At 40.2% G+C, this 25730-nt stretch overlaps 2 protein-coding genes across 4 annotated transcripts; both read right to left on the bottom strand.

Annotated features, from left to right (window-relative positions):
• Positions 1-7615: 7615 nt before the first annotated feature.
• fbxo4 (F-box protein 4) lies at positions 7616-14408 on the bottom strand. Of its 3 annotated transcripts, XM_080432913.1 has the most exons (8): positions 14136-14408; positions 12984-13261; positions 12592-12812; positions 11657-11732; positions 11363-11535; positions 10775-11007; positions 7841-7916; positions 7616-7724 (listed from the first exon to the last, which is right to left on the bottom strand). In XM_080432913.1, the coding sequence occupies exons 1-7, from the start codon at positions 14295-14297 to the stop codon at positions 7869-7871; spliced, it is 1191 nt and encodes a 396-aa protein (XP_080289039.1). In that variant the 5' UTR covers positions 14298-14408; the 3' UTR covers positions 7616-7724; positions 7841-7868. The 3 variants fall into 3 exon arrangements, with proteins under 3 accessions (XP_080289039.1, XP_080289040.1, XP_080289038.1); XM_080432914.1 differs by lacking the exons at positions 7616-7724; positions 7841-7916 and adding an exon at positions 9778-10666 and having other exon boundaries at positions 12984-13084; XM_080432912.1 differs by lacking the exons at positions 7616-7724; positions 7841-7916 and adding an exon at positions 9781-10666.
• Positions 14409-14942: 534 nt separating this feature from the next.
• On the bottom strand, positions 14943-24475 carry rimoc1 (rab7a interacting mon1-ccz1 complex subunit 1). The gene is made up of 6 exons (XM_080433996.1): positions 24363-24475; positions 22646-22755; positions 20981-21127; positions 18940-19071; positions 17099-17213; positions 14943-16928 (listed from the first exon to the last, which is right to left on the bottom strand). The coding sequence occupies exons 1-6, from the start codon at positions 24454-24456 to the stop codon at positions 16693-16695; spliced, it is 834 nt and encodes a 277-aa protein (XP_080290122.1). The 5' UTR covers positions 24457-24475; the 3' UTR covers positions 14943-16692.
• Positions 24476-25730: the final 1255 nt, after the last annotated feature.

Below are 25730 nucleotides of genomic sequence, written 5' to 3' on the forward strand. Positions count from 1 at the left end.
CAACACTTCAGTCCACTAAGGTCCGCACCCTGACGAAAGAGAGTAATAAAGAGTTTGATGGCCTTTGGGAAGAAAGATTTCCTATGATGCTCTTTGATATACCTTGGCGGGATAGGCTGTTGTGCTCCTCTGCTTGTTCAGAACGGAAGGGGGTGGGCTGCAGCAGCATCCTTCTCTCTGGCAGGAAGTCAAGTCTCCTCCCCACAGACAAGCCTTTTCTTCCTCTTGATCGATTACTTGTGAAAGGTGACAAAAACAGCATGGAAGATTGCACTGGCCACCAGTGACGGGTAGCACATCTGCTGCAGATTCAAAGACTGCAGCCTCATCAGGAAGTAGAGTCAGCCTGTGTCCTGACTCCTGACCCAGTCCAGTTGATTGTCCAGATATACTCACAGGTATTTGTAGTCCAGAACCACCTCAATATCCACCTCCTTGATGGAAACAGGAACCTGCGGTAGCTTCGACCTCCCTAGATCCACCACCAGTTCTTTCAACTTGCTGATGTTTATCTGCAAGCGGTTCTGTCCACACACACACCACTTGACAATGTGGTCCACTATACACTCTTGTCCTCCTGCTGACAGTCACCAGAGAACTTCTACAGGGGGGCGGGACTACTACTGTGTTGTAGTTCAAGTCCATGGCGTAGACGGTGAACTGGATGGGAGGCAGGACCGTCCCTTGTGGGGCCCTTACGTTACTGTATCCAACACAGCTCTGCTTCGTCTGAAATCCAGGACACATGAGCGTCCACCCGCATCACATCTAGTCTGTAGGCTACAGGTCTCATTCACCGTGAAGGTCAGGATGCGGGGCATGTTGGACCCGGAGATGATGTGACACGGCAGGGTCGGGTATAGGGTAGGAGGGGGGATGGACATGAATTCCTTCTCAGGATCTGCTGGAAAAAAGACAGGTTGTCCTCTGACCTCTGGGGCCATATGTATGAAGGTTTATGCAGCATCCACACTAAATTGAGGCTTGTTCTCAATTTCTCCATATGGAATTTGTTTGTCAAATGCATGAAAAAACACTATTTTTCATCATGAATCATGACATGGTGTTTTACCCAAAGAAAAACTCTCACAATTAACCCGATAATACCTGCATTACAGATTTCTAAGTGTAGAATAACAGATTAATCAAAACAGTAGTTGAAGAGGTAGGCCTATTGTAGTGAACAAAAATAATAATATTTGACGGCCTAGTAGTGGCATTTCAAACTGAAATATAGCTGCAAGCAGCGATAATACGGGGCCAGTGAAGAGAGAGAGAGAGAGAGAGAGAGAGAGAGAGAGAGAGAGAGAGAGAGAGAGAGAGAGAGAGAGAGAGAGAGAAACTGAATAGATTGAAGAGAAAGAGAGAGAGAGAGAGAAACTGAATAGATTGAAGAGGAAGAGAGAGAGACATGGAAACGGAATAGATTGAAGAGAAAGAGAAAGAGAGACATGGAAACAGAATAGATTGAAGAGAAAGAGAGAGAGAGAGACATGGAAACGCAATAGATTGAAGAGAAAGAGAGAGAGTGACATGGAAACGGAATAGATTGAAGAGAAAGAGAGAGAGAGACATGGAAACGGAATAGATTGAAGAGAGAGAGAGAGAGAGAGAGACAGACATGGAAACAGAATAGATTGAAGAGAGAGAGAGAGAGAGAGAGAGAGAGAGAGAGAGAGAGAGAGAGAGAGAGAGAGAGAGAGATGGAAACGGAATAGATTGAAGAGAAAGAGAGAGAGTGACATGGAAACGGAATAGATTGAAGAGAAAGAGAGAGAGAGACATGGAAACGGAATAGATTGAAGAGAAAGAGAGAGAGAGACATGGAAACGGAATAGATTGAAGAGAGAGAGAGAGAGAGAGAGAGAGAGAGAGAGAGAGAGAGAGAGAGAGAGAGAGAGAGAGAGAGAGAGAGAGAGAGAGAGAGACAGACATGGAAACGGAATAGATTGAAGAGAAAGAGAGAGAGAGAGACATGGAAACGGAATAGATTGAAGAGAGAGAGAGAGACAGACATGGAAACGGAATAGATTGGAGAGAGAGAGAGAGAGAGAGAGAGAGAGAGAGAGAGAGAGAGAGAGAGAGAGAGAGAGAGAGAGAGAGAGAGAGACATGGAAACGGAATAGATTGAAGAGAGAGAGAGAGACATGGAAACGGAATAGATTGAAGAGATAGAGACATGGAAACATAATAGATTGAAGAGAGAGAGAGATGGAAGCAGAATGGATTGATTGGACATCTCAACCTATTGCCATTAACAGGAATCGAACCCTCAACCTTCAAATTGACAGGCTGCAACACTACCTATAGTGCTATAGCTTTGTCCAGGCTGAGGTTGTCTGTTGAAGATAAAGGTGAACCAGTGAAAGCAGCCGATCTACAAGCTCAGAAACACGTTGCTATCTGAAAAGAGATTGTAGATCGGCTATTTTCAGAATGAAGTATGTCATACATTGCAAAAATATACCCTCTCAAACAAGCATTTCATCTTAAAAAATTGCACATGCATTAATTGACACAATCATGTTGTGTGCAATGCAACTTAAATAAGTCTACATCAGTGAGGCTTGAACCGGCATCCTTGAGGTTGTGAGGCATTCAATTAAGTGGGAAGCCATTGGACCAACAGACCTGATCTAGTGAAAAAGGAGGTCAGCCAGATGATATCGTTTCACGCAAATAGCTTAAAAATCCTGGGTTTAAGTGTTTTTCAAACTGCCCAAAATTGCGGACAATCTAAGGGCGGAGCTTACTGGTCAAAGTGATACATGTGTTCCTCATGAGTCAAGGCACAAGTGTAAGCAAGTTTCACGACTTTCGGCCAAACGAGGAACGACTTATGCCTGTTTAAAGTTTACATTTTCAAAAAATTGCTATAGCGCCCCCCTTTGGCCAATTGGAGTAAGATTGGTTTCAGTGATATTTGGAATGACCCTCAACCTTTCTGCAAAGTTTCAAAGAAATGTGAGTCTGCATGTGTGTGTTAGGGGCAGATGAATAATTTTCATAAAACTGCAATAGTTAAAATCTATCTCCTCCTGGGATTTTTGAGTAATTTGCACGAAATGGATTTTCCATAAGTGAAAAAATGCAGAAGTTAGGAGCCAATGACTGTTTTTCATATAATTCTAAATGGTGGGAGAAGGTCAGAGGTCAAAAGTCAGAGGGTGAAAGTTGTTCAGCATGAGGAGACGCATATGTGTATCCAAGTTTCATGTCAAACAGGGCATGAGTTGTACCTGTTCAAAGTTGGCATTTTCAATTGAGTGCTATAGCGCCACCTTTGGACGAAAGATTGTGAGAATTATTTATTGATAGTTTTTCATGACCATCTACCATATGGCCGAGTTTCGTAAAAAGCGACAGCACCGTTCAGCCAGAACTGCGAAAAGTGGCAGAAGAACTAAAATAAAGCGAATAATAAAACAGGTCCAGAGCTGAGCTCTGGCCCCGTAAATGTAAAGGGAGTGAGAAATTGTCTCATGCCGTAGATGTATCTAGGCAGCGCGCTGGGTCAGAGCAACGCATAGTAGAAGGAAAAATAAGTGGTGGCACTTCAAAAGGGAGGACATAAACCAGCACCCACAAGGAAAGTGTCACATACACTGGAGGAGGAGAGGGGACAGCAGTGTCCTTTCTACTGGATCAGTGCATGTCATCCTGGGTCAAACAGCTGTCAGTGGCATTTTCACCAACGTCCAGGGAGACAGAAACGGATTAATTTAACAATTATTTGCACCAGTGGTGAAAAGGTGTGTTGAACCGAAGATACATAATGGACAATAAAGTAGCAAATACTTCACTGATCTTGAGGAGAATACACCAATATTTTTTGTTGTTGTTGCAGAATTTATTTGTTCCTGTATATCTCCAAGTGATTTTTTGACATAAGACTACACTCTCCCTGAACATCTGAGTACACCACCTCCACAGTATGTGGAGAAGCACTGACCATCTCACGCCAACTTTTGTTTTATACATGCCGATGTTTGCGTACATCTTTGTTCAGCATAATTTGTATGTGTACACACACCCTTAATACATGGCCCCAGGTCTGTTTGTAGCTGATGTTACTCATTCCACACATAGTCATTCTGGACTTTCTGTTCTAGCTTCCTACATAGTGAAATCCTGAGTGGATTTCACTATGTAAATTTTACTGAGTGTAAAATTTGACCCTGTAAAAGTCTTGAGAGTTACAATAACACTTTTGCTCTATAGCGTGGCCTACCTCTTCCACAGCCATAGCTTAGTGGGTAGAAAGGCTGGTAATCACCCTTTCGCCTCCCGGCCTGCCTAAGCATACACGTCGAAGTGTCCCTGAGCAAGACACATACTGTCAGCACTTAAACCCATACTTCGTTGCCTGGGGCCCTCTGTACTTGACCCCCTCCTTTTTCCCTCAACACCAAATCTCCTCGCTGAAAATAGCTGATCCACAAGCTCACATGTTGCAACGCGACTTGAACGTGAACATCGCTGAATGTTTGTTTGCCTATTATGACGTGCCCGGAAAAGAGACACTAGGGTACATGTAGTTAGCCTCTAAATGCTCCCCCCTGGACGCCTCTGAGCAGCCATCAGCTGGGTAAAACTGAAACTGAATTCCTTCTGGATTAATAGCCTAAAGGTCTACCATCTTCTCTCTTCATTGTCATCGTCTCGTTCAGAACAACTCGTTCATAAAACTATCCTCCTAACAATATTCTTTTAATCCATACATTCAATGTGATCACCCATTGATAATCTGTGAGTACAACTTCAGCTAAGACCTGTTCCAAGTGAGCTAGAAGCAGATCTCTTTCTCCACTGGTTACACACACAGCCTAATAACAAAGGATTTGCAATTGTTATTCCCTGCATACTTGCCCTAAAGACAAGTTCCCACGCTTAACAGGGACAAGCATACTGGTACTTGAGTCCATTTGACATGCATATCTGTACTTCATCTATCTGACACCAAAATACTGTGTGCACTCAATGTTCCATTGATAAGTAATTTGTTTCTAATTCTTCAGTATATGGACTTTCATAGCTCAAAAAGCCTAGGAGGAAATTATATTTGTCGCTACTTTCAAGTGGTTATGGGGCCTATTGTTGGAAGGTTTTGCTCGACCTTTATGGTTGGGCAGACAGTGCGAGAACAAAAGCATATGTGTGTGCGCGCACACAGATTTTCTTGTAAGTGCATGTATGGGGAAACAGACTACAGTTGAGAAGTTAGGAGCAGAGAGATAGACATCCTGTTTACACAGAACAGTAGGATGCATTCAGATGAAAGGGTCATTTCAGAGTTCACATACACGCGCACGCACGCATGCCTACATAGCAGCTGACTCCTCCATTATTTCTCTTTAAATTTTGAAAGAATCCATCTTCTCTAGTATTCAGCCTGGACCTAATGCATCTAAATTGCACCAATCATCGGCTTCTTCTAAATTTGGATCTCTATGAAAATTATTGAATGAGATTCAGGGCCCTTTTAAAGAAGGGGTTGGAGGAAAAATGCTGTAAGGCCAATGATTTATGGTTACCTAGGGGACTGCAACAAAAGAGTGGTGTTGAGATACATTATCCTATTACTGCTGTCAGGGTATGTGTGGGGGAAAAAGCCCAGGAATACCAGGAATATTGAAGAAAATCTACTCATTTTCAGTGTACAACTACATGATGAATAACATTATGAAGAACGATACAGTTCGAGTCCCACCTAATGGTGTCTCATGTCACATTTGTATTGGAACACAATCCTGAAAACAAAACATGATAACTAAGGTGTTTCATGTTATTTTTTTCTTTGCGCCTTGACTATTGGAATGATGTTTTAACATGTCTTAAGAAAAAAATAACTCTTTAGGGTGTGGTCACACCAAACTTTGATTCTGCCTATGCGGGCGGATTCTGCTAATGATTTTCAATGTAGGAAATCTATGAATGGCAACAAACCGTTCCGTTCCCATTGAAAAGCATAGGCAGAATCAAAGTTCGGTGTGACCGCACCCTTAGGCTCAAAATTGTACAGAACATTGCTGCTATAGGCTATTAACTAAAACCAGTCAAGGCTGAAAACAATGGGTGTCAGGGCTCCTCAACTCTGGAACGACCTGCCTGATGAGCTTACACTTGATACATCAGTGTTTAAATCACTTCTTAAAACATACTTTTATCCAAAGGCCTATAGATACATATTTTGGTTGAAAAGTACAATATTGATAAGGTAAATGGATGGAGAGGCCACCTGGGAAACAGAGGGTTCCAGGTTCGATTCCTGGCCCTGACTACGTGTCGAGCTGTCCATGAGCAAGACACTGAAACGGAATTTCCCCCTCAGGATTAATAAGGTCTACATTACATCCATTATAATTAGCCATACAATTTAGAATATGAAAGGTGGCCTCCATTCTTTCAGACCAGAGTACTGGTGCCAAAGCAGAGAACTCTCCTCCGGGATTAAGACAGATGTGGGCAGAGGATTATGTACCAGTGCTGACCTCAGAGGAAAGGAAGCACAAGGCCTGAGTAGAGTCGCAGGCTGTAAACTTTCACTCTGCTGTGCCAGCAGAATCTGGCTTACCACTCAACTCAGGATAGAGGAAATACCTTTCGTTGTTTCTTTTTAGTTTGTGTGCGCTTGTGAAAAGAGCAAGTGTAATTAGAGAAAGACAGATGGATAATGAGCCATGGTGGTGACTCCCACACAAGTCCTTGTACTGTATGTCTAAATATCTTTATTGAGAAACTCAAACATAAGTCTGCAAACAACGGCAAGTTATATGAAGAACTGTAATTAAACAAGCCGACACAGATTGGAAAAACAGTTGATTTGTTGAAGAACAATCAGTCTTCATAGCAATGCAATTGCGCAAACAGTAGTAGCTGTAAACAATTTAAATATAAATGTAGGATTAAATGAGGTATACATTTGAAATTCTATCAAAATAAATTATATACTTTAAAATCACTAAAATAGCTTTTAACCTGGGAGCTTTCATTCAAAAAGGCACATTGTACAATATATCTTCAAACATTTACGTAGGTACTAGGTAGTGAGCCTGCATCAGGTTTCTCAGATTAAGACTAGAAAAGGGAGCTTGTCGGAGCGCAGGTCTTCACCAGGCTACGTGGCCTACCCAGGGCTGTGTCAGTCGTAGGTTACAGCCGGCAGGACACAAGGAAGCTACGGGGGAACATAGCATTTTTTTGACATATGGTTCAACTTTTCAAATAAGAGACCTACAGTATGGGCGGTAGGGCTTTCACCAACTAGTCGACTAGTTTTTTATTTTTTATTTTTTTAATGCCATAGTAATGGCCCATCTTACTATTATTATTATCCTCCTGACTATTTTTTATCAAAAGGGGGTCAAAAGTATGCCCAATAAAAGCCTATTATTGGGCAATGGGGATCCTTGGAGACGCTGCTGTGCCAGAAGCGCTTCCCTTAAAACGCCATAAAAATAAGGGCAGGAGGATAATAATAATAGTAATATAGTAGTAGGATGGCATTAAAACAATGCCCCCCCTAAAATAAAATAAAACAAAACGTTTTTTTTTTAAATGTAAATTTCGACTAGTCATAGATGAAGCCATCCACCACCTGACACACTTCCTGGACCTGAGGTGTGGGGCTAAAGACTGGGCAGCCTGACTGGTCCATTCCTCCGTGAGTGAAAGGTTTATTGCTGGCGTTTTGCTGTTCCACTCTGGCCCTTTCCCTCTCTGCTCTGCCAACACAAACATCAACAGGTTAAATAAGGTGAAAGGTACCCACAGTAATAAGTGGAAATACATGGATGATGAATAAGATTACATATTATAACTTCAAATAATAAATGCTTACCTATTAGTCGAGTAGAGAGTCAGAATATTCAATTTGTGTTGGTTATTGTACATGAAACTGATCCCAGAACCCACTCCTAGAACAAAGTTGAGAGTTTGATTGGTTTGGTTATTGAATGAAGGAGGTTTGAGAGCACCTGCTATGAGACAAGACAGCCACCTACTGGAGGATAACTAAACATGCAGCATAATGACAATTCAAGTAAATTGACTTTCTGGGCACTACTGGATTAAGGCCTCTAACAAGCAATAATATAGTACAAAAGTAATATTCATATTACAACAAATGAGCATGACTGTGGTTATTTACTGTAATATGTTGGATACATTACAAATAGTTATTGTGCAGTGATCAAATCTAGTTGAGAATGATCATTTCTGGTTATAACAGTGGACAGTATACATGAAATTAGAAAATATAGGGCCATATTTATCAGCTCTCAATTTGTCATGATTGAAAAGTCTGGTGCATAACACCATAGAAAGTCTTAGGTCATAGCTTAATAGGTCTCAAAAGCATCAACCCAGGGTCAGTTTTGTGATTTTACTACCAAAGCTAGGAGAAGAGACAAATAAAGTTGATCCCTGGTCAGTCCTCAAGATTAAATTGATCTCAGAACTAGAACGGTATGCCAATCTCCACCAGGAGGCATGCCCTAATGATAATAGTGATGTATGCAGTGAAAGTTCTACCTACAGCCATGAGACGATGTACCAGCTGTTTTCCTCCCTCTCTCTCATACAAATTCAATTGTTTGAATCACCAGTTAATTAACGGTTGTGATTTGATATCTAAGTGTTGAATTTTCACAGCCCCACCTCCACTTCCTTCTTGAGAGGAAATTATATGCTTTATGTATATTATGTCTGGATAAACTCCAGTTACACATACACTCCATTTATCTAAGTGATACATTGTAATTGAATGCAATTTACGATGTATTATTTTATTATTAAATATGGCTCTTTTATTGCTACTTTTAACTTTTTAATGGATCCTAAGTAAAGCCTGATAAAAGTGTCAAACTCCCAAAATCCACCAGAACACTGGAAATTACATGTACTCTGTTAAAGAAATCTCCTGTTATCTGACAGTCTGAGGTTGGCAGGTATGCAACTCTGTAGCACCACGTTAGAACTCCCTCTAACACAATGGACCAGAGCTACTGTAAGACTGTGCATGTTCACATCATGTATACTTTACATTACTTAATAACATTTTTCAAATATATATATTTTCTTAAAGGTAGGGTAAGTGATATTTTTTTTTCTTTTTTTCTTTGTTTTGTTAAAAAAGGTTAAAGTACTATATTCTGATAGTAATCATTACTACTCTCCAGCTTTTTAGTAAACAGAATATAGTACATTTTCAGGTAGGTGTCAACATTTGAGCCAATCAGGAGAGAGCACTGAAAATGCATTTTCTGTTTAATAAAGAGCTGGAGAGACATGGGAGACTCCTTATATGGACAGGACACTCTATAGTAACGAGTACTATCAGAACATAGACCCATTTTGCAATTATTTGAATAATTGCAAATCACTTACCCTACCTTTAACATTTTGGACAAAATAGCCAATTGTACATCGAGGTGCCCAGATGTCTCTAGTGCCCACATGTCCTGTATCCGATTTGAACATGCTTGTAGAACATTTCACATTTAAAGGGATACTTCACTTTCACATAAAATAAACATTAAAAATATATATTAAAAAAAAATTAAAGAAGTTATGGCAAAATAAAGGCCCCCTCACACATTAGTAGGACACTCTAATGCGTGAGGGGGCCATGAATTTTCCATAACTTTTTTCATTTATTTTTAATATATTTTTTAAATGTTTCCCCGGCCCTAAAGTGAAGTATCCCTTTAAGGCCTCATTTGAACAATTGCTATAAAACCTGTGGATGTCATTATGGCATAGACAATAAGGTGAAGGGTACATTTTGGAGGTTCAAATCATCATGTATAGCCTACTTATTTCATACTATTTTCCAAAGCATACTTTTATTATTTACTTTTTCCCATTTTGCAAACAACTGCCAATGTCAAACTGCAAAACATACATACGTAGACAATGCATATCTGATGTATGGCTGAAGCATTGCATTTAATTTCCTTGTGATTATGGTCTGAATAGAAGTTGTTACAACCATGTTAAAGTAAGTGTGATGTAGTAGCCTAATGCAGGTGTAAGACCAATGTGTTTGTATTGTGTTATAGGTAAAATGCATAGTTTTCTATGCATTTCGGGGGTTTTGACCCCCACAAATGTAGAAAATACAGATTCTGATAACCCCACCATCACCCCCTCTCAGTCTTTTTTTGTTGTAGTTTTGGACAGAATCTGTAGGAGTGCTAAAGCGAAGCTGCTCTGGGTACCATAGTACATGATTGTGGTTGTTAAGACCAGTTCCTGTGCGTGTGCGTGTGTGCGTGCGCGTGCGTGTGCGTGTGTGTATAATATCCCCCCTTCCCCCTGCAACTCCTCCTAAGAGTTGCTGTGATTACGTATGGGATTCTGCTCATTTTGCCTGAATGAATAAGTGTTCACAACTTATCATATGGCCATTAGCTGGCCATGTCAATCATTCCAATACAAAAGGCAAGAAGTGATCCAATTGAGAAACGGATTACATGAACCAGCCATGAAGTGGTGTAGATGCACAGGTACCCTGTGTAGCGACACAAGAGGTCAATTGTTTCATGTCCTCTGGCAGCAAGTGGGATTAGTCAGCTAGCTGCTGTAGTCTGACTCCAGAGCACTTCAGCAACCATGAAACTCCATCCAGAAGTCCAGACAAGGATTCTGCTACAATGTCCTGCACCTGACCCAGTGACAGTAACACACAAAGACAGGGAGAGCATATAACGACAACACAGAGTGCATATGAATAGCATGATGTAAACTTTTCAAAGTGCAGGCAGTACTTTACCATCCAGGGATTGGGCAGTTGGGGAAGTCCAAGCCTGTGCGCTACTTCCACACAAGGTGTTCTCCAGCTGGCTCTTGGTCCTGTGCTAGTGCTACTGGATCCCAGGCTTGTGGCCATAACTGTGTCTCTTTCCTCTCTGGAGACACAGGAGAGAACCAGGAGAGGTCGGGAGGTCAAGCCCCAGGCAGGGCTCAACATAGTCTGGATCTGAGCTCCCTCCAACTCCCCCTCACCTGGTAATGACATAGCATTGTAAGCAGATGTTCTCCGATTAATTAACAATTATCTTTTTTGCAGTCTACACCAAATCTCTTTGCACAAAATCTACAAGCTCTCAATGCGTTGTGAGATTGTAGATCTGCTATTTTCATCCAATATCCGCCTATGACAGACATGCCCAGAATAGCGATTTCAGGGTTTGTGTGATTAAGCCCTATTTTATTTTGTCATACATAGTTGTACATCAGTTATTTTAGCTCATGACATGCCAAAAATAGGGACACAAGATTTAAAGTGCAGCAGCAATCAACAGAATTGGTCCCCTGTATCATCCATGTGAGTTGGAGTGGTACTGATGCCTGATCTCACCTCTGCCCGGCTCTGCGTTGGCTACATAGATGAAGCCATCCACCACCTGACACACTTCCTGGACCTGAGGTGTGGGGCTGAAGACTGGGCAGCCTGACTGGTCCATTCCTCCGTGAGTGAAAAGTTTATTGCTGACGTTTTGTTGTTCCACTCTGGCCCTTTCCCTCTCTGCTCTGCCAACACAAACATCAACAGGTTAAATAAGGTGAAAGGTACCCACAGTAATAAGTGGAAATACATGGATGATGAATACGATTACAAATTGTAATATAACTTCAAATAATAAATGCTTACCTATTAGTCGAGTAGAGAGTCAGAATATTCAATTTGTGTTGGTTATTGTACATGAAACTGATCCCAGAACCCACTCCTAGAACAAAGTTGAGAGTTTGATTGGTTTGGTTATTGAATGAAGAAGGTTTGAGAGCACCTGCTATGAGACAAGACAGCCACCTACTGGAGGATAACTAAACATGCAGCATAATGACAATTCAAGTAAATTGACTTTCTGGGCACTACTGGATTAAGGCCTCTAACAAGCAATAATATAGTACAAAGGTAATATTCATATTACAACAAATGAGCATGACTGTGGTTATTTACTGTAATATGTTGGATACATTACAAATAGTTATTGTGCAGTGATAAAATCTAGTTTAGAATGATCATTTCTGGTTATAGCAGTGGACAGTATACATGCAATTAGAAAATATAGGGCCATATTTATCAGCTCTCAATTTGTCATGATTGAAAAGTCTGGTGCATATTGCATAACACTAAAGAAAGTCTTAGGTCATAGCTTAATAGGTCTCAAAAGCATCAACCCAGGGTCAGTTTTGTGATTTTACTACCAAAGCTAGGAGAAGAGACAAATAAAGTTGATCCCTGGTCAGTCCTCAAGATTAAATTGATCTCAGAACTAGAACGGTATGTCAATCTCCACCAGGAGGCATGCCCTAATGATAATAGTGATGTATGCAGTTCTACCTACAGCCATGAGACGATGTACCAGTTGTACATGGCCTGCTGCTGTTTTCCTCCCTCTCTCTCATACAAATTCAATTGTTTGAATCACCAGTTAATTAACGGTTGTGATTTGATATCTAAGTGTTGAATTTTCACTGCCCCACCTCCACTTCCTTCTTGAGAGGAAATTAGGTCTGTAATGTCATTGACATTACAGACCTATGCGAATGCATGATATCCTGAATGCCAAAGCTTCATCTCACCATTGATCTGTCGCTGGGGTATGCCTGCTACAGGGAGTATGTCTGGGCTATGCATTAGCCTGGTCACCAAAGAGACATCCAGCTGCTCCATGCCAGGGCCGAACATGGCATAGCGTGGCTCAGATGACGGTACCAGAGACTGAAGGAAAGATGTCACCGCCTCGTACGGAGGACGCAAGGGACGCCATCTTTGCCTGTGGGCTGGGCAGCCTTTCAAGTATCTGTCAACACAATGACAGAGACTCAACTTGTATGTCACTGACGAGAATGGACAATGTAACAATCGGCCACAAACAACAGATATATATATAAACCCACCCATGAGCATATTTAAGCATTGGGAGGTCACTGTTTCAATATGGAAAAATATCAATGGGTGGATCTGGACTCACTCTGCCATATAGTCATGTTTTGGTTCCTTTCCTTGGTCACCATCCTCTGCTTCATCCAAGTTTATTTGGTCATTTTCACTACACAGTGGGCCAGCCAAGGCCTGTAGTTGGGGCATGGACACATGATCAATGGAGGACCAATGCGGCATGTCTCTCTGCAGGAAGTACCTCCACAATAATGGGTCTCTGACCACATCCCTCCAGTAGCGACTGGTGGCACCGAGGCGACAGATATCCGGAGGAGACAGGAGTGTCATGATCAGGAATTGTACATTCACCTACAGACAACAAGCGGTTAGATTAACCTCATTTGGGAGCTAATGGAGCAGTAGGCGGTCTTGTGTTTCATGGGTCAAGGTCAACACAGTAGGCCTGTTAACCTTTTTTTTTGTAATGGTTCTGTCAAATGTGTCTATTCTGAATTACTTTGAGTGACTTATTTGATTACCATATTTCATATTCAGAGACTACACGCACCCTACAGATTTGGTCAATGGAATCTTTCTATAAAACAGATCTGTAGGGGGCGCAGTAGAGTAACTTAAACATTTTTCCATCCGGTGAAATATTTTCTCTGGCCAGAAAGTGTATTTTAGACGGGAGGTGAGGGGCTCAGAGAGTTCCCACTAAGGAAATAGGCTTTCAACATATTACATTTTTTTTTTTTTTAACTTCAGTCGAGAGGCTGCGCAGGGAAATTCCCGAAAAGTCATTAAGCAGAACTCAACACTACAGAATAACGTAGCGCCAAACTTCAATTTTGGAACGGTTATTCGGAGTTGGGCTACTGAAATTACGGAACTTGAGAATCGGTTTAGAATCAAATGGAACTTGATTGCAGCGTTGAAACCAAAGCTCTATGGTTATTATATGTTCAGTCAGTCATGATGTGGAACCGCTTTCGCGCGGAGGTCACCCTTTTTGACCCATCGAATGTCTAGTTTAGCTACAAGCATTAAGGGCCATTCACACAGAGCAGTGAGCACTATAACTATAAAAATAGTTTTTAAAAAATCGTATAAGCCAAGTGGATGGCTGAGTTCACACCAACTATTAAAAAAAAAATACCATGGTGAACGATTTAGTTAGTTATCTTTATAGTTAGTGCTCAGTGTGAATGGCAATGGCTTAGGGATATTTTCTAATTCTCACCGGTAAGATGTCCAGAAAACATGGCATATCCTCCACGTCTGTGTCAGCGACAGGTGTCAGATCATCTTCGAGTTTACCTGCATTTGAAAAGTATGTGTCTCTGAAACGCCTGAGACTGCGAATCACAGCATATTCACCAGACTGCTGAGTTTTCCCCGCCATGTTGTGTTGAAAGTTGACGACTGTCCTTTTCGTCAACGCATATGGGAGTATCACTTTGCATACCACGTAAGATTTCGCGATTGTAAAACCATTGAGAAATGTGTGGTAGATGTCAACAAATATGACGTTTCTCAGTGGCACTTCCTTGTTTGTGGTGCATTCTGGATATTGCAGTTCTAGACAGCTGCAAAAGATCATAGGATGGACATTCAGGCTACAACCAATCTGGGAACCCATCGCCAAATGAAAAGGAAAAACAGCGCCCTCTGCTGTTTTTACAATCTCAGTTGAGCAGAATCTGTTCTTGAGAGATCAGGCTACAACAGACCATCTATTCCAGTGGTTCTCAATTTTCTTCATGTCAAGGACCACCAAAATGATATTTGACTGCGGACCCCTCATCCCAAAATATTTAGTGCCAGGAATTTCACAAAAATAGCAGATCTACATGCCCATGGCGCGGCACGAAAGGGCCACGCTTGTATATCCATTTTTGAATAGCCAAAGTATAAAATATGGTTAAAATGATTGTGAAGCAATATTAACACATTTTGCTGGGGACCCCCTGGTACCCCTCCCAGGACTCCAGTTTGAGAACCAATGATCTAATCTATAGTCCATGATTTATAGACAAAGATTTTGCCATTAACCAACGCGCCTATTTATTTTCAATGAAGACATAAAAAAACAATATTTTTTTTCTTCCTCAAAAGACCACCAACACAGATTCTCCATTTATAGGCATACTATCAAAGTTATCAGAGTTGCAGAAAATGGAACTTACAATAGATGAGGGAAAACAAGTGGCATATTACAAAGCTGATATTAAGAATAAAACTGTACATACTTGAAAAAGGTCTTGAATACTTCAGTCTCAATCAACACTTTTTTGTGATCATCTCCTTACCTTTTGTAATATATAAATGCAATTAATAAAAAAAAAATATTAACAAAAAACAACAAAGGCAAAAAGCAAATAAAAATAAATTAAAAAAACAAATGCTGTGCAATCTCTCATTCCCAGCTGGATTATCGTTAAACTTTAAACAATCGTTTTTTGTTTTGTTTTTTAAATGTTATTTTCTTAATAATCTTTTTTTATATTAATATTAATGTTATTCTACCACATTCTCAGAGCAAAAGACATGCCCAAACCAACAGTCTGGAATCTGGAAGATAAGTGCTTTTCAGGGGGAGAACAGGGAGAAAAATATTTGATAAGATTCCTCCTTTACCCCCCAACAATTTTACACCATATAACTTACACTCTCTACACTGCAAAACCGTGAGTGTTAATTTATCTCTTGAGTGTGTCCAAGTGGAACCAAATTGACTCCATTTGGTTCCCGATTCACTACAGGAAGCTAGAACTACCAAAGATCTCTATTGTATAGTAAGTGGGGCATGGTGCAGGGGCAAGCTGTCTGGGCCCTCGTATTCCAAAAGCAGATGAGAGCTGCCTACCTACTCTTTGGATGCAGTAGTGCTGCTCTTGCAGTGTGTGAGGAGACTGAGGGCATGGGCATCGTTCTCAATTACCTTATTGCTGCCCATTGGTTTGGGGAAATCTGTGGGATGTTGACAGACAAGCTGCTTCTATAAAGCTCTGGTTGTCTACTGTTCCTGGAGCTCTCTTCTTGGATCATATTATAGGCACAGCCCATCACTGGCCACAACCCTTTAACAGGAACTGCATCTGTGCTCCATGGCCCATAAATAGGTATTTTTTACCATAATAATTAGATCATTTCTGGTAGTTTAACTAAGAATAAAAAAATGTGACGAATCATGAGGCCAGTGAAGATGCACACACCTGTCCAACTACACGACAGTTGTTCTAGCAAAACAAATTCAAAAGCAAGGTTGGACACATATGTAGTAGACAGTAACTCCATTTCCTAGGCCGTTAAACTTTAAACAATCGTTTTTTGGAAGTTTAATAGGAAGTTTTTAGGAAGTTTAATATTTTGCACTGTATGTTATTCAAGCTATTTCTATTGTGATTTATTATTATATTGTTGATTTGGTTTCCGTTTTTTTTAGGCACACTTCGTAAGTGCTGTAACAAAATCATAATGTATTGCTAACGTTTTTGCCAAATTGACCTATACAGGTCCATTTGGACATTCGGACACTCGAGAGTTAAATTAACACTGACGATTTTACGGTGTAGCCTCCCATTCTCCCTCCTTTGGCCAGAGCTGGCAAAGGATGAGGTTGCCTATAGACACTGATCCAAGGACTACACCCCACCCCCTCCCATCCATCTGCTTTGCCCCACCATCACATCACACCCCTAACCAAAAGGGTGATGATTTTATTTAGGGGTGACATATTTAAATACTGATCTCAGATCATGTGCCTGAGGGCAACTTCAACACAGAAGCAGCTCAGTTCACTGTAAGATACTAAGGATTTCCTTGGCGTTCTCCGTGTTCCAGCCCTGGCCCTGCAGAGGACCCTCGCAGGCCAGCACATATTTGTTGAGGATCTGTGTTCCAATGTCCCGGAACTGGAGGCGGTCTTCTTTGCGCTCCATTGTGTCAACGCTGCAGTCCTCATACTTCACTGCCCAGAAGCACATCTCACCGATGTACATCATCGTCAATAGGTGGGTGTCCGAGAAGATGCCTGGTTGAAAAAGTAAGAAGGGATGAAAATCTACCAAATAGACTACTTTGTATAAGAAGAAGTATGCTTCGGAATGTCTTAATGAATATTTCAATCTGGTGCTTTCATCATTTAACTTTTGTCAAGATTGGAACACCATTTGTGAGAGAGAACAGATTTGGTTTGTTTACCTTCAGAGAGGAAGTTGGCTGTAGCAGTATCATGGAGCACAACTCCATCGTTGATTTTCACAGAATTCCTCACCTGTAGCATTCGCATTAGGTAACGCACACCCTCCTGAATACACTGTGTCAACAGAACCAGAGAAGAAGACCATTATGGTGGAGATTACACTGGTGAGCCGTAGAGGAAATGATAGCAGAGTATTTTACATCGTCTGTTATGGTTTGAGAGTGGCATTGGACAGTGGATTAGCAAACTTTGGTTCAACTCGAGGCCGAAGAAATAAGCCTGTCAAGGTCACTTCAGCATAACCTGCAAACATTTTAGGCATTTAAAAGAATATATATTTTTATGCTTTTATTTTCTTCATTTATACAGATTGTGTAGACCAGGCGTGTCAAAACTAATTTCAGGACATGGGTACATTTTGCTCAAGCAGGTAAAATGTGACTTTATGGACCCTTTGTGTATGAGCAAACGAATGCATGAATGCATACGCACATACTCCCACAGCTACAGTATGACTGCCTCAGATTTTTTTACCTTGCCATCTCATGCTAACATAAGACCTTTATCTTTATCTAACCAAGCTGCGTTCACACTTGCAGCTACAAAAGATACAAAGCGATGCAGTGCATCTGTCGCAGAGTTGCTGTTGACGTGTTGATCAACACCCTTGTAGACATTAAGCGCACGTCCGGCGAGCAAGAAATATATAAAGGAAAATAAAGCCTGGGGTTAAAAAGAATAATGGAACTAGCGGACAACAATAATTTGTTTTCTCTCATTACAGGCGGGAATTGTGTGGAGAGCGAAGGTGAGTGGAAATGTCTACCAGTGTGAACACAGCAGTAGTCTATGCAATAGCTAGTCTCGCTTAATTTAATTTATTATTAAGATTACTTTGATGATTGGTATTACAGTCGTAGGCTACATGAAATTTGTGATAAGATGAAAGAATTATGCTTTCATTAGCAGACAGAAATGCATAATACTGTCCCTGCTATAACTTTCTTCAAAACACTTCACTTAGTGAATTTTATTTCTTCTTCATAAGAAAACAGAATTCAACACTCAAATATATCCCAATGCATTTAGCTTACATGTCAGGGACTTGACAGAATCCAGTTGCATAAACATATAACGCATCACAGTGCACTAAACAGTGTCATTTTTTTACTGGCTGCTTCCAGACACCTGAAATCTCTTGGCTCTAACCAACGACTCTGTTCAGTGATTTCATAGTGTCATTTGGATGTCTATGTGTCACCTGCAAGCACACATTATATTTATGAATACTCATTACTGAGAATGCCTGATCACAGTGATGTCCCGAACATCTCAAGTCTCCTGAATTTTGGTGAACAGGGACAGCAGTTTTTTCAGTGCTGCTTCAAGCTAGTTTAACTTTTGCGTTCTGTGGTCTCCTGCATTCTTGTCATGAGCAGCCTTGGCAACGTCAAGAGTGGCTACATAAGGAAATATTTTTATGCCCCTCAAAATCATCCATCGGGCTGGATTGGACCCTTTCGCATATGTGGCCTGTGGGCCGCTAGTTTATCCGAGGGTAAAGAGGAGGGAACCATGTGGCACACAGGTCTCTGGCCGGAAATGAAATGGGAACGTTGCAATTATGTGGTCAGTGTCTGACGGTAGATCTGGCCATCTACAGTACCGTCATGACTGGCCACTTTTGACCAATCACATAATCTAACAGACTAAGTTTAAACTGGATCCATGCAAGTGTATACGTTTCTGTCATGATGATCAAGCACACCTTAACATCCCTTATGCCATGCTCATTAGTAAGCCAACCTGTATACTCTATGAAACAAGAATGGTGTGCTACCTTAAGGAATGTGTCCTTGTTCTTCTTGATCCATTGCTTACGTTGGTGAAGGGTGTGGCAGTACATGTACAGTAGAGCTCCACGTCTCCAGTACAGACATTCTAATAGCTCAAGGCCCAACACAGACTGCACCTGCCATAGATCAAAAGACAAGGGCAACTGTGTGAGAAAGTGATGATTGCATTAAATGTGTGTCAACTCAACCTTGATAACAAAACGATGATTATCCAACAGAGAAAGCTATACTGAGTACAGTTAGCGTACAACTCAAATACCAATCTAAATTGTGATTGGGGTATTGGGCCTAGGAAATGGAGTTACTGTCTACTACATGTGTGTCCAACCTTGCTTTTGAATTTGTTTTGCTAGAACAACTGTCGTGTAGTTGGACAGGTGTGTGCATCTTCACTGGCCTCATGATTCAATTATGATTAACCTGTTAACAATTTGATTTAATTCTACGATGCATCTAAATTATCTCTATCACTGCATTACTATTTATTTTTTGGCTACTTTTTCAAAGGTTAATACAAGCAGTCAGATACATATTATAAACTATAAAGTGCTTTAATTGTAAACTAAAATACATAATAGCATTTGATTTATTTTGGTTTACAATGGCCTAGCCTACCTATTGTGAAAATGTTCAATCCTCCTTATAACTAAATGTAAAGTTGTAATGCACTGCAGAATGATTTATAAGTGTGCTGTAGTGTAACTTCAAATCAATCCGTGAAACCTTATCGTACAACTGTGTCACTCACTGAAAGCAACTGATCTATAAGTTCATAGCGTGTCACATCGTGATGTGTTGTGAGCTTGTAGATCTGTTGAGTGCTTGAGCGACGAGTGTGTTGATCGTTGTTGTACATCATCGTTAACTTAAACGGAGGATTTGACTGTGTAGTAATTGTAAAAATAAAGATGTGGCCAGATGTCCGCTTTAAAAAAATACTTGGTGAGATTTTAATCACTTCTCTACCTCCCTCAACCACTTCTCTCGTTGTGACAGTGGTTAGCCTTGCAGCTTAGTAGTGTTTGCACACGTCATGGGACGTGCTGCTCCAGGAAGTAGTATCTTGACAATATTATTGTCCAAGTCGTTATGTCGCAGAATCATCAATGCCAAAATCACGAGGCATCATAAAATCAATAATTTTCCACACCGCTAATACTAATACAACAGAACACTGGAGCAGCCGCATCTACACTTTTAATTGTAAAACTGATATCTGGAATAGAGATGAATACCTTAGGTTGGTTCTCAAATATTTTAAAAGGTTTGTTACTGGCATCCCACAACCAATCATTTATCAGTGTTTGGCTGGTGAAAATAAATCTGCTTTTGTAAGCAGAGTTTACATTAACTCTTTCAGTGCCAAGAGTATTTTCATAAAGTACTCCCCCAGTGCCAGCAATTTGCGTTTTTTTTCATTTTTAAATTTTGTAATTTTTCATTCAAATAAATGATCTGATTGGGTTTTTAAACCCATAATACAGTTCTACCAGTAGAGAGCAACAAATCGACACATTGATGATCTCGCTGGCTCACTCGCCCCCTCCCAAACAGGCTCACGTCATATCCGGTCATAACCGGATGTTGACATTTTTGACAATCGTTGATCGGGCTATATTACGATGTGATACACGACTACGATGACTGATCGTCACCCAGACCAAAGAGAGTAGACGCGGACCTCTCCGTTTGTTTTTTATACCGTGTGAAAAAACGTGACTTTCCCTATTCTGGCCGAAAATGATCGCGGGAAAAAAATGAGAACCGGAAACGGAATCTGCGTCATGAAACCGGAACCCAATGAGTCTGAAGGAGTCAGGAAGCGAAAGTGATCATGAAAAATAAACAGCATAGCGCGACCACAGTCAAAAGTAAAAACTCGGGATTTCTCGTGCTGGCACTGAGGGTACTCGGGAAAAACTCGGGATATCTCGGGGCATGGCACTGAGAGAGTTAAGGTGCATGCCTCTCATGTGTAATTAGACATACATGAGCACTGACCGCCATCCCACCACCACAACCCACCTCCTGTGCTGGTGCCAATCTTCCTGCCAACACCTCTGGCTCAGTGAGATCCTGCAGCAGCTGCTGAATTTTGAAGGGTGAGCAGTCTTCAGGAAACTCCTGGTCCACAAGCTTATTCTCCTCATAAAATGTTATGTCTAGTATCACCTAAAACACACAAAGACATTCTTTTTATTGAATTCCATGCAAAGCCTGCTATCCAAAAGCCTTTAAAAACTCTCAGACAGTGCACATACTGTATGTGCAGAATAAACACAGACCTATATTCAAAGTGCTATTTGATGATCATTTGCCTCGATCCTTAGACAGTTGCGGTACTCATGGTATTTCAGTGACCTGTGTGATTGTCAACACAGATGTTGAGATAAGCGCAATAATGTGGGGAGGGCGTTAACAAAGGCCCTTCCCTATTCCCCACTTAGGGGAACTAAGGGGGATTGAATGTGTAGGAAATTCGGAACCAAATTAGGATGTAATATCAATCGACTATGTGTCCTCAAAAAGAGAACAAGTAGTACCTCTTGAAATACACTGAAGTGGCCAACACCTGGGTACATTCAAGGCCATAGGCCAATAACCATCCAGTAATATCATATTTAGATCAATCATTTGTGACTTCCACTGAACCACACAGCTAAAATTACAACCTCTAGGTGTTGTCTGTTACATTTGAGCATTGTCCATTCAATGAAATGATCCAATATATTCCTATTATTAATACATATTGAGCATCTATGTAATGCAACATTTTATTCCACAATTCCATTTAACCGTTATCTGTATATAATTTGATTTTTCACGCCCACATCACAAATAGCAGGAATTATTATCAATCGGTGATCATTTAATTAACAACATGCATGCTTCATTTGGCTAGCCAACGGATCACTACTTTTCATTCAATATTTGAGTAAGATTATGATAAAAACTAGGTTCTAATTGTCATAATAGTTATAACCTGCTATAATAATGGGGCGGCAGTGGTTCAGGAGATAGAGTGGCCGTTTGGTAACCAGAAGGCTCCCAGTTCGATCGCCGGCTGCTCCTGGCTTCATGTCATAGTGTCCTTGAGCAAGACACTGAAACTCTAACTGCTCCTGAGGAGCAGGTTGGTGCCTTGCATGGAAGCCTCTCCCTTCTGTGTGCGACGTGTGAATGGGTGAATGCAACGCACATTGTAAAGCACTTTGGAAAGACGCTATAGAAAAGCAAACCGTTTCAATGTTTTTTTTTTGTATTAGACAATTTTCAGAACAAGGACTGTTACGTAGTCTGAAACTATTGAAGAAACTAATGTAAAAAATAACAGGGCTATTTACAAAACATGGCACTGCTTTTTAATCCAGTAATCAACTACACTGAAAACACATATTTCTCCACATAATATCGAAAATGAAAATATATGACCATCAATTTGTCTTAAATACTTTCCAGAATGGTCTTTGTGCCACAGCTTTGATACAGTTGGATGAGAATTTGGAGAAAAAAAACGTTTTGCCTTAATCATAAGCAACAGTCCATATATAGCAGCTCAATTTAGTACAAGCAATGAGCCTGTTGATTTCCAAAATCATATAGAGCCTAAAAATAATCAATATTGAGCCTAATGAACACAATTAAGATGGGGCAACAAGGGCCATCTAAAAGTTGGATATACTGCAGTACCTGTGTGTAATCCTGAAGCAGTTTAGGAAGACTGCTACTCTCCCCTCCTTGTCTGTAAAAGCTTTTCAACTTGTCTAGTATGGCAGACGCATTCTGCAAATAGTCATCATCTAGGGAAAAAAATAGATTTGTTAACACAATGACTTGTCACATCTCACATGACAAGTTTTTAAGATCCACTACAGTGACACTAGTGTCCATCTGATGCATACAATGTGTTCAAGTAAAATAAAAAGGGTCAGTGACAGGGTAGATAGTTGATGTTTTGCATTTCGAGGCTGAATGACCTGGGCTTACAGATGTGCCACTGTCGATTATTTGCAGTGGTGGAAAGTAACTAAGCATATTTACATAAGTACTGTACTTAAGAACAAATTTGTTGTACTTTTACTCTGATTTCGATTATTCTGACAAAACATACATTAACATTAACCACTTCAGCCCCATTTAAACTTTGGCTATTTTCAAAAGATGTTTTAATACAACCTGTGAAATTGGACAGTCTGCATAATGGGTACTTTTACTTTTGGTACTTGAGTATATTTTGATGCCAATACTTTTGTACTGGCAAGTACATTTAGAATTCTGGACTGGAGTATTTATATAGTGCAGCATTGATACTTTTATTTGAGTAAAACATTTGAGTACTTTTACCACCACTGCTTATTAGTGTATAAGTACCAAAAATGAGATCCAGCTCAATACATAGGATGGACAACGAATTGGTTTAACCTCAGTTAACATTGGAGAGCTCACTAGTGGAGGAAGGTAACCTTAGGTCATTGTTGACAAGTAACACATGGCTCGATATATTCCAGAAAGCCAGATGACTTCGCTATTTAGCAACACGCATGTTCTTTAGCTAGCATTAGCAAGCTAACACTGTAGCAACCCGTCAAAACGCAGGTAGTTGGCTCACATTTATTAAGTTGGCATGAAATAAAACATGCCAAAACGTCAATATATATCCATATCACACACTATACAGTCGGCTGCCGAGAGTTTATTTGGAAAACGCGAAATGTTTCATCAGAAGAGCAGTTGTTGTTGCTATGGTAGCATCGAAGCTAAGTTAGATAACGCTAGCTAGCAGTGTTGCCAGGTTAAGCGAGAGAGACAAGCAACTGGGTCTATGAAAACAAGCCCAAAAGAAGCGACAAGAGCACTTTGAACTGTATACATTGGCTATTTGATGTATATATCTATTTGAAAAATAGACGATCTACAAGTTCACAACACGTCGCAGTGTGACGCGTTGTGAACTTGTAGATCTGCGATTTTCAAAAAAATCTTGAAATAAAATGTGGAATATTTGGAATATTTTTGAGACATTTTAACAACACAAATCTGGTACGGGGCTCCCTGGCACAAAACTGATGGGGGTTAGGGGGACAAATACATATTAATTTGGGGGTCCATGACATGAACATATTTGAGAACCAACCACTGGTTTAAATACAAAAAAAAATCGGAAGCAAGCCCAAATAAGCAACTACCCTTTAAAACAAGCACCCAAAAAAAACGCAACCCACCAATATTTACACGCAACTACAGAAAAACCAAGTCGCTTATAATAAGCGGACATGGCAACACTGCTAGCTGGCTAGCTAGCAGAGAAGTTAAAACTGGACAAAGCTGTCTCGCTGCTACACACAATCAACGAGCACAACGTTGACCTCTGTGTGTGTGTGTGTGTGTACGTCTACATGTTGTGTACCTTGTTTCTCTGTTCGGAGGCTGGCGCACTTGATGTCCAACTCAAAGATCCTTCTCTCCAGCTCGAAGCCCTGTCGCCTGCAGTCGTCGGCCATGACTAAAACACGGTGGTCACGTGAGTCAAGCAGCGTTGCCATATTTTGTGAGAGAAATAAGCAACCAGGTCTAAGGCCCAATAGCCCAAAAGAGGCAACCATGGGTCACATGAGCACTTTGAACCTATATGCAGTGGTGTAAGTACATTTACTCAAGTACTGTACTTAAGTACAATTTTGAGGTACTTTTACTTTACTGGAGTATTTCCAATTGTCTATATTTTTACTTCTATTCCACTACATCTCAGATGCAAATATTGTACTTATACTCCACTACAATTATTTGACAGCTTTAGTGACTAGTTACTTTTCAGATATAAATTATTACATTATAAAAAAAGACATTAACCACTTTAGCCCTATTTTATACCTAGGCTATTTGAAAATAGCCGATCTACAAGCTCACAACGCATCGCATTGTGACACGTTGTGAGCTTGTGGATCTGCTATTTTCAAACATTTTAGTACTTTTACTTTTGGTACTTGAAGTATATTTTGATACCAATACTTTTGTACTTTTACTCGAGTAATTTTTTTATTCTGGACTTTTACTTTTTCTACATTGCAGTATTGATACTTTTACTTAAGTAAAACATGTGAGTACTTTTTCCACCACTGCAGGTGACCTATGATGATGACATGTCAATGTAGTCATTTACTGGGAAGTTGGAGCTTGGAGGTCAAGAAATTCCACAGAAAAGGGGAGTTAGAATCACAAGGAAGGGAAAGTGCCTGGTCTAGTCATCATTAGGAAACATTAGGAAATGTGCTCGCATGTATGCTTAGTCATAATATAAAATAAACATAGTTAGAAAATTAAGGTTACAAATATAGAGTTAAGGGTTACAAATCAGTATATCAGTTTACGTGAGTTTAATAGAAGGTTGGATAAAGTAAGAGAACAGAATCAGATCAGAGATCAGTGGTTTTCAACCTTTTTTTAGCTCTGGACCACTAGAATATTTCAGTTAAATATAATATAATTTAATATAATATATTATTTGTTGCGCAGAGTATCGTGCAACAGCATATGATATCAAGCCCTTAACATTCATTATTTAATTTAAAGCTTTTACACCCACACCACACCTATTAATTCAAATATTATTATTTTTTACATTTGATGGACTTATGAAATATTATTTAAACATATTTTAATACATTTAACAAAGGTATTTTATTTCTTTGTTTACATTTTTAAACATTTTCCCATGGACCACCTGCAGGCCTAATTATGCCATGGACAAGTAGTCCATGGACCATTGGTTGAGAAA

The sequence above is a fragment of the Gymnoscopelus braueri genome (assembly GCF_963280865.1).
Source record: "Gymnoscopelus braueri genome assembly, chromosome: 7".
NCBI lineage: Eukaryota > Metazoa > Chordata > Actinopteri > Myctophiformes > Myctophidae > Gymnoscopelus > Gymnoscopelus braueri.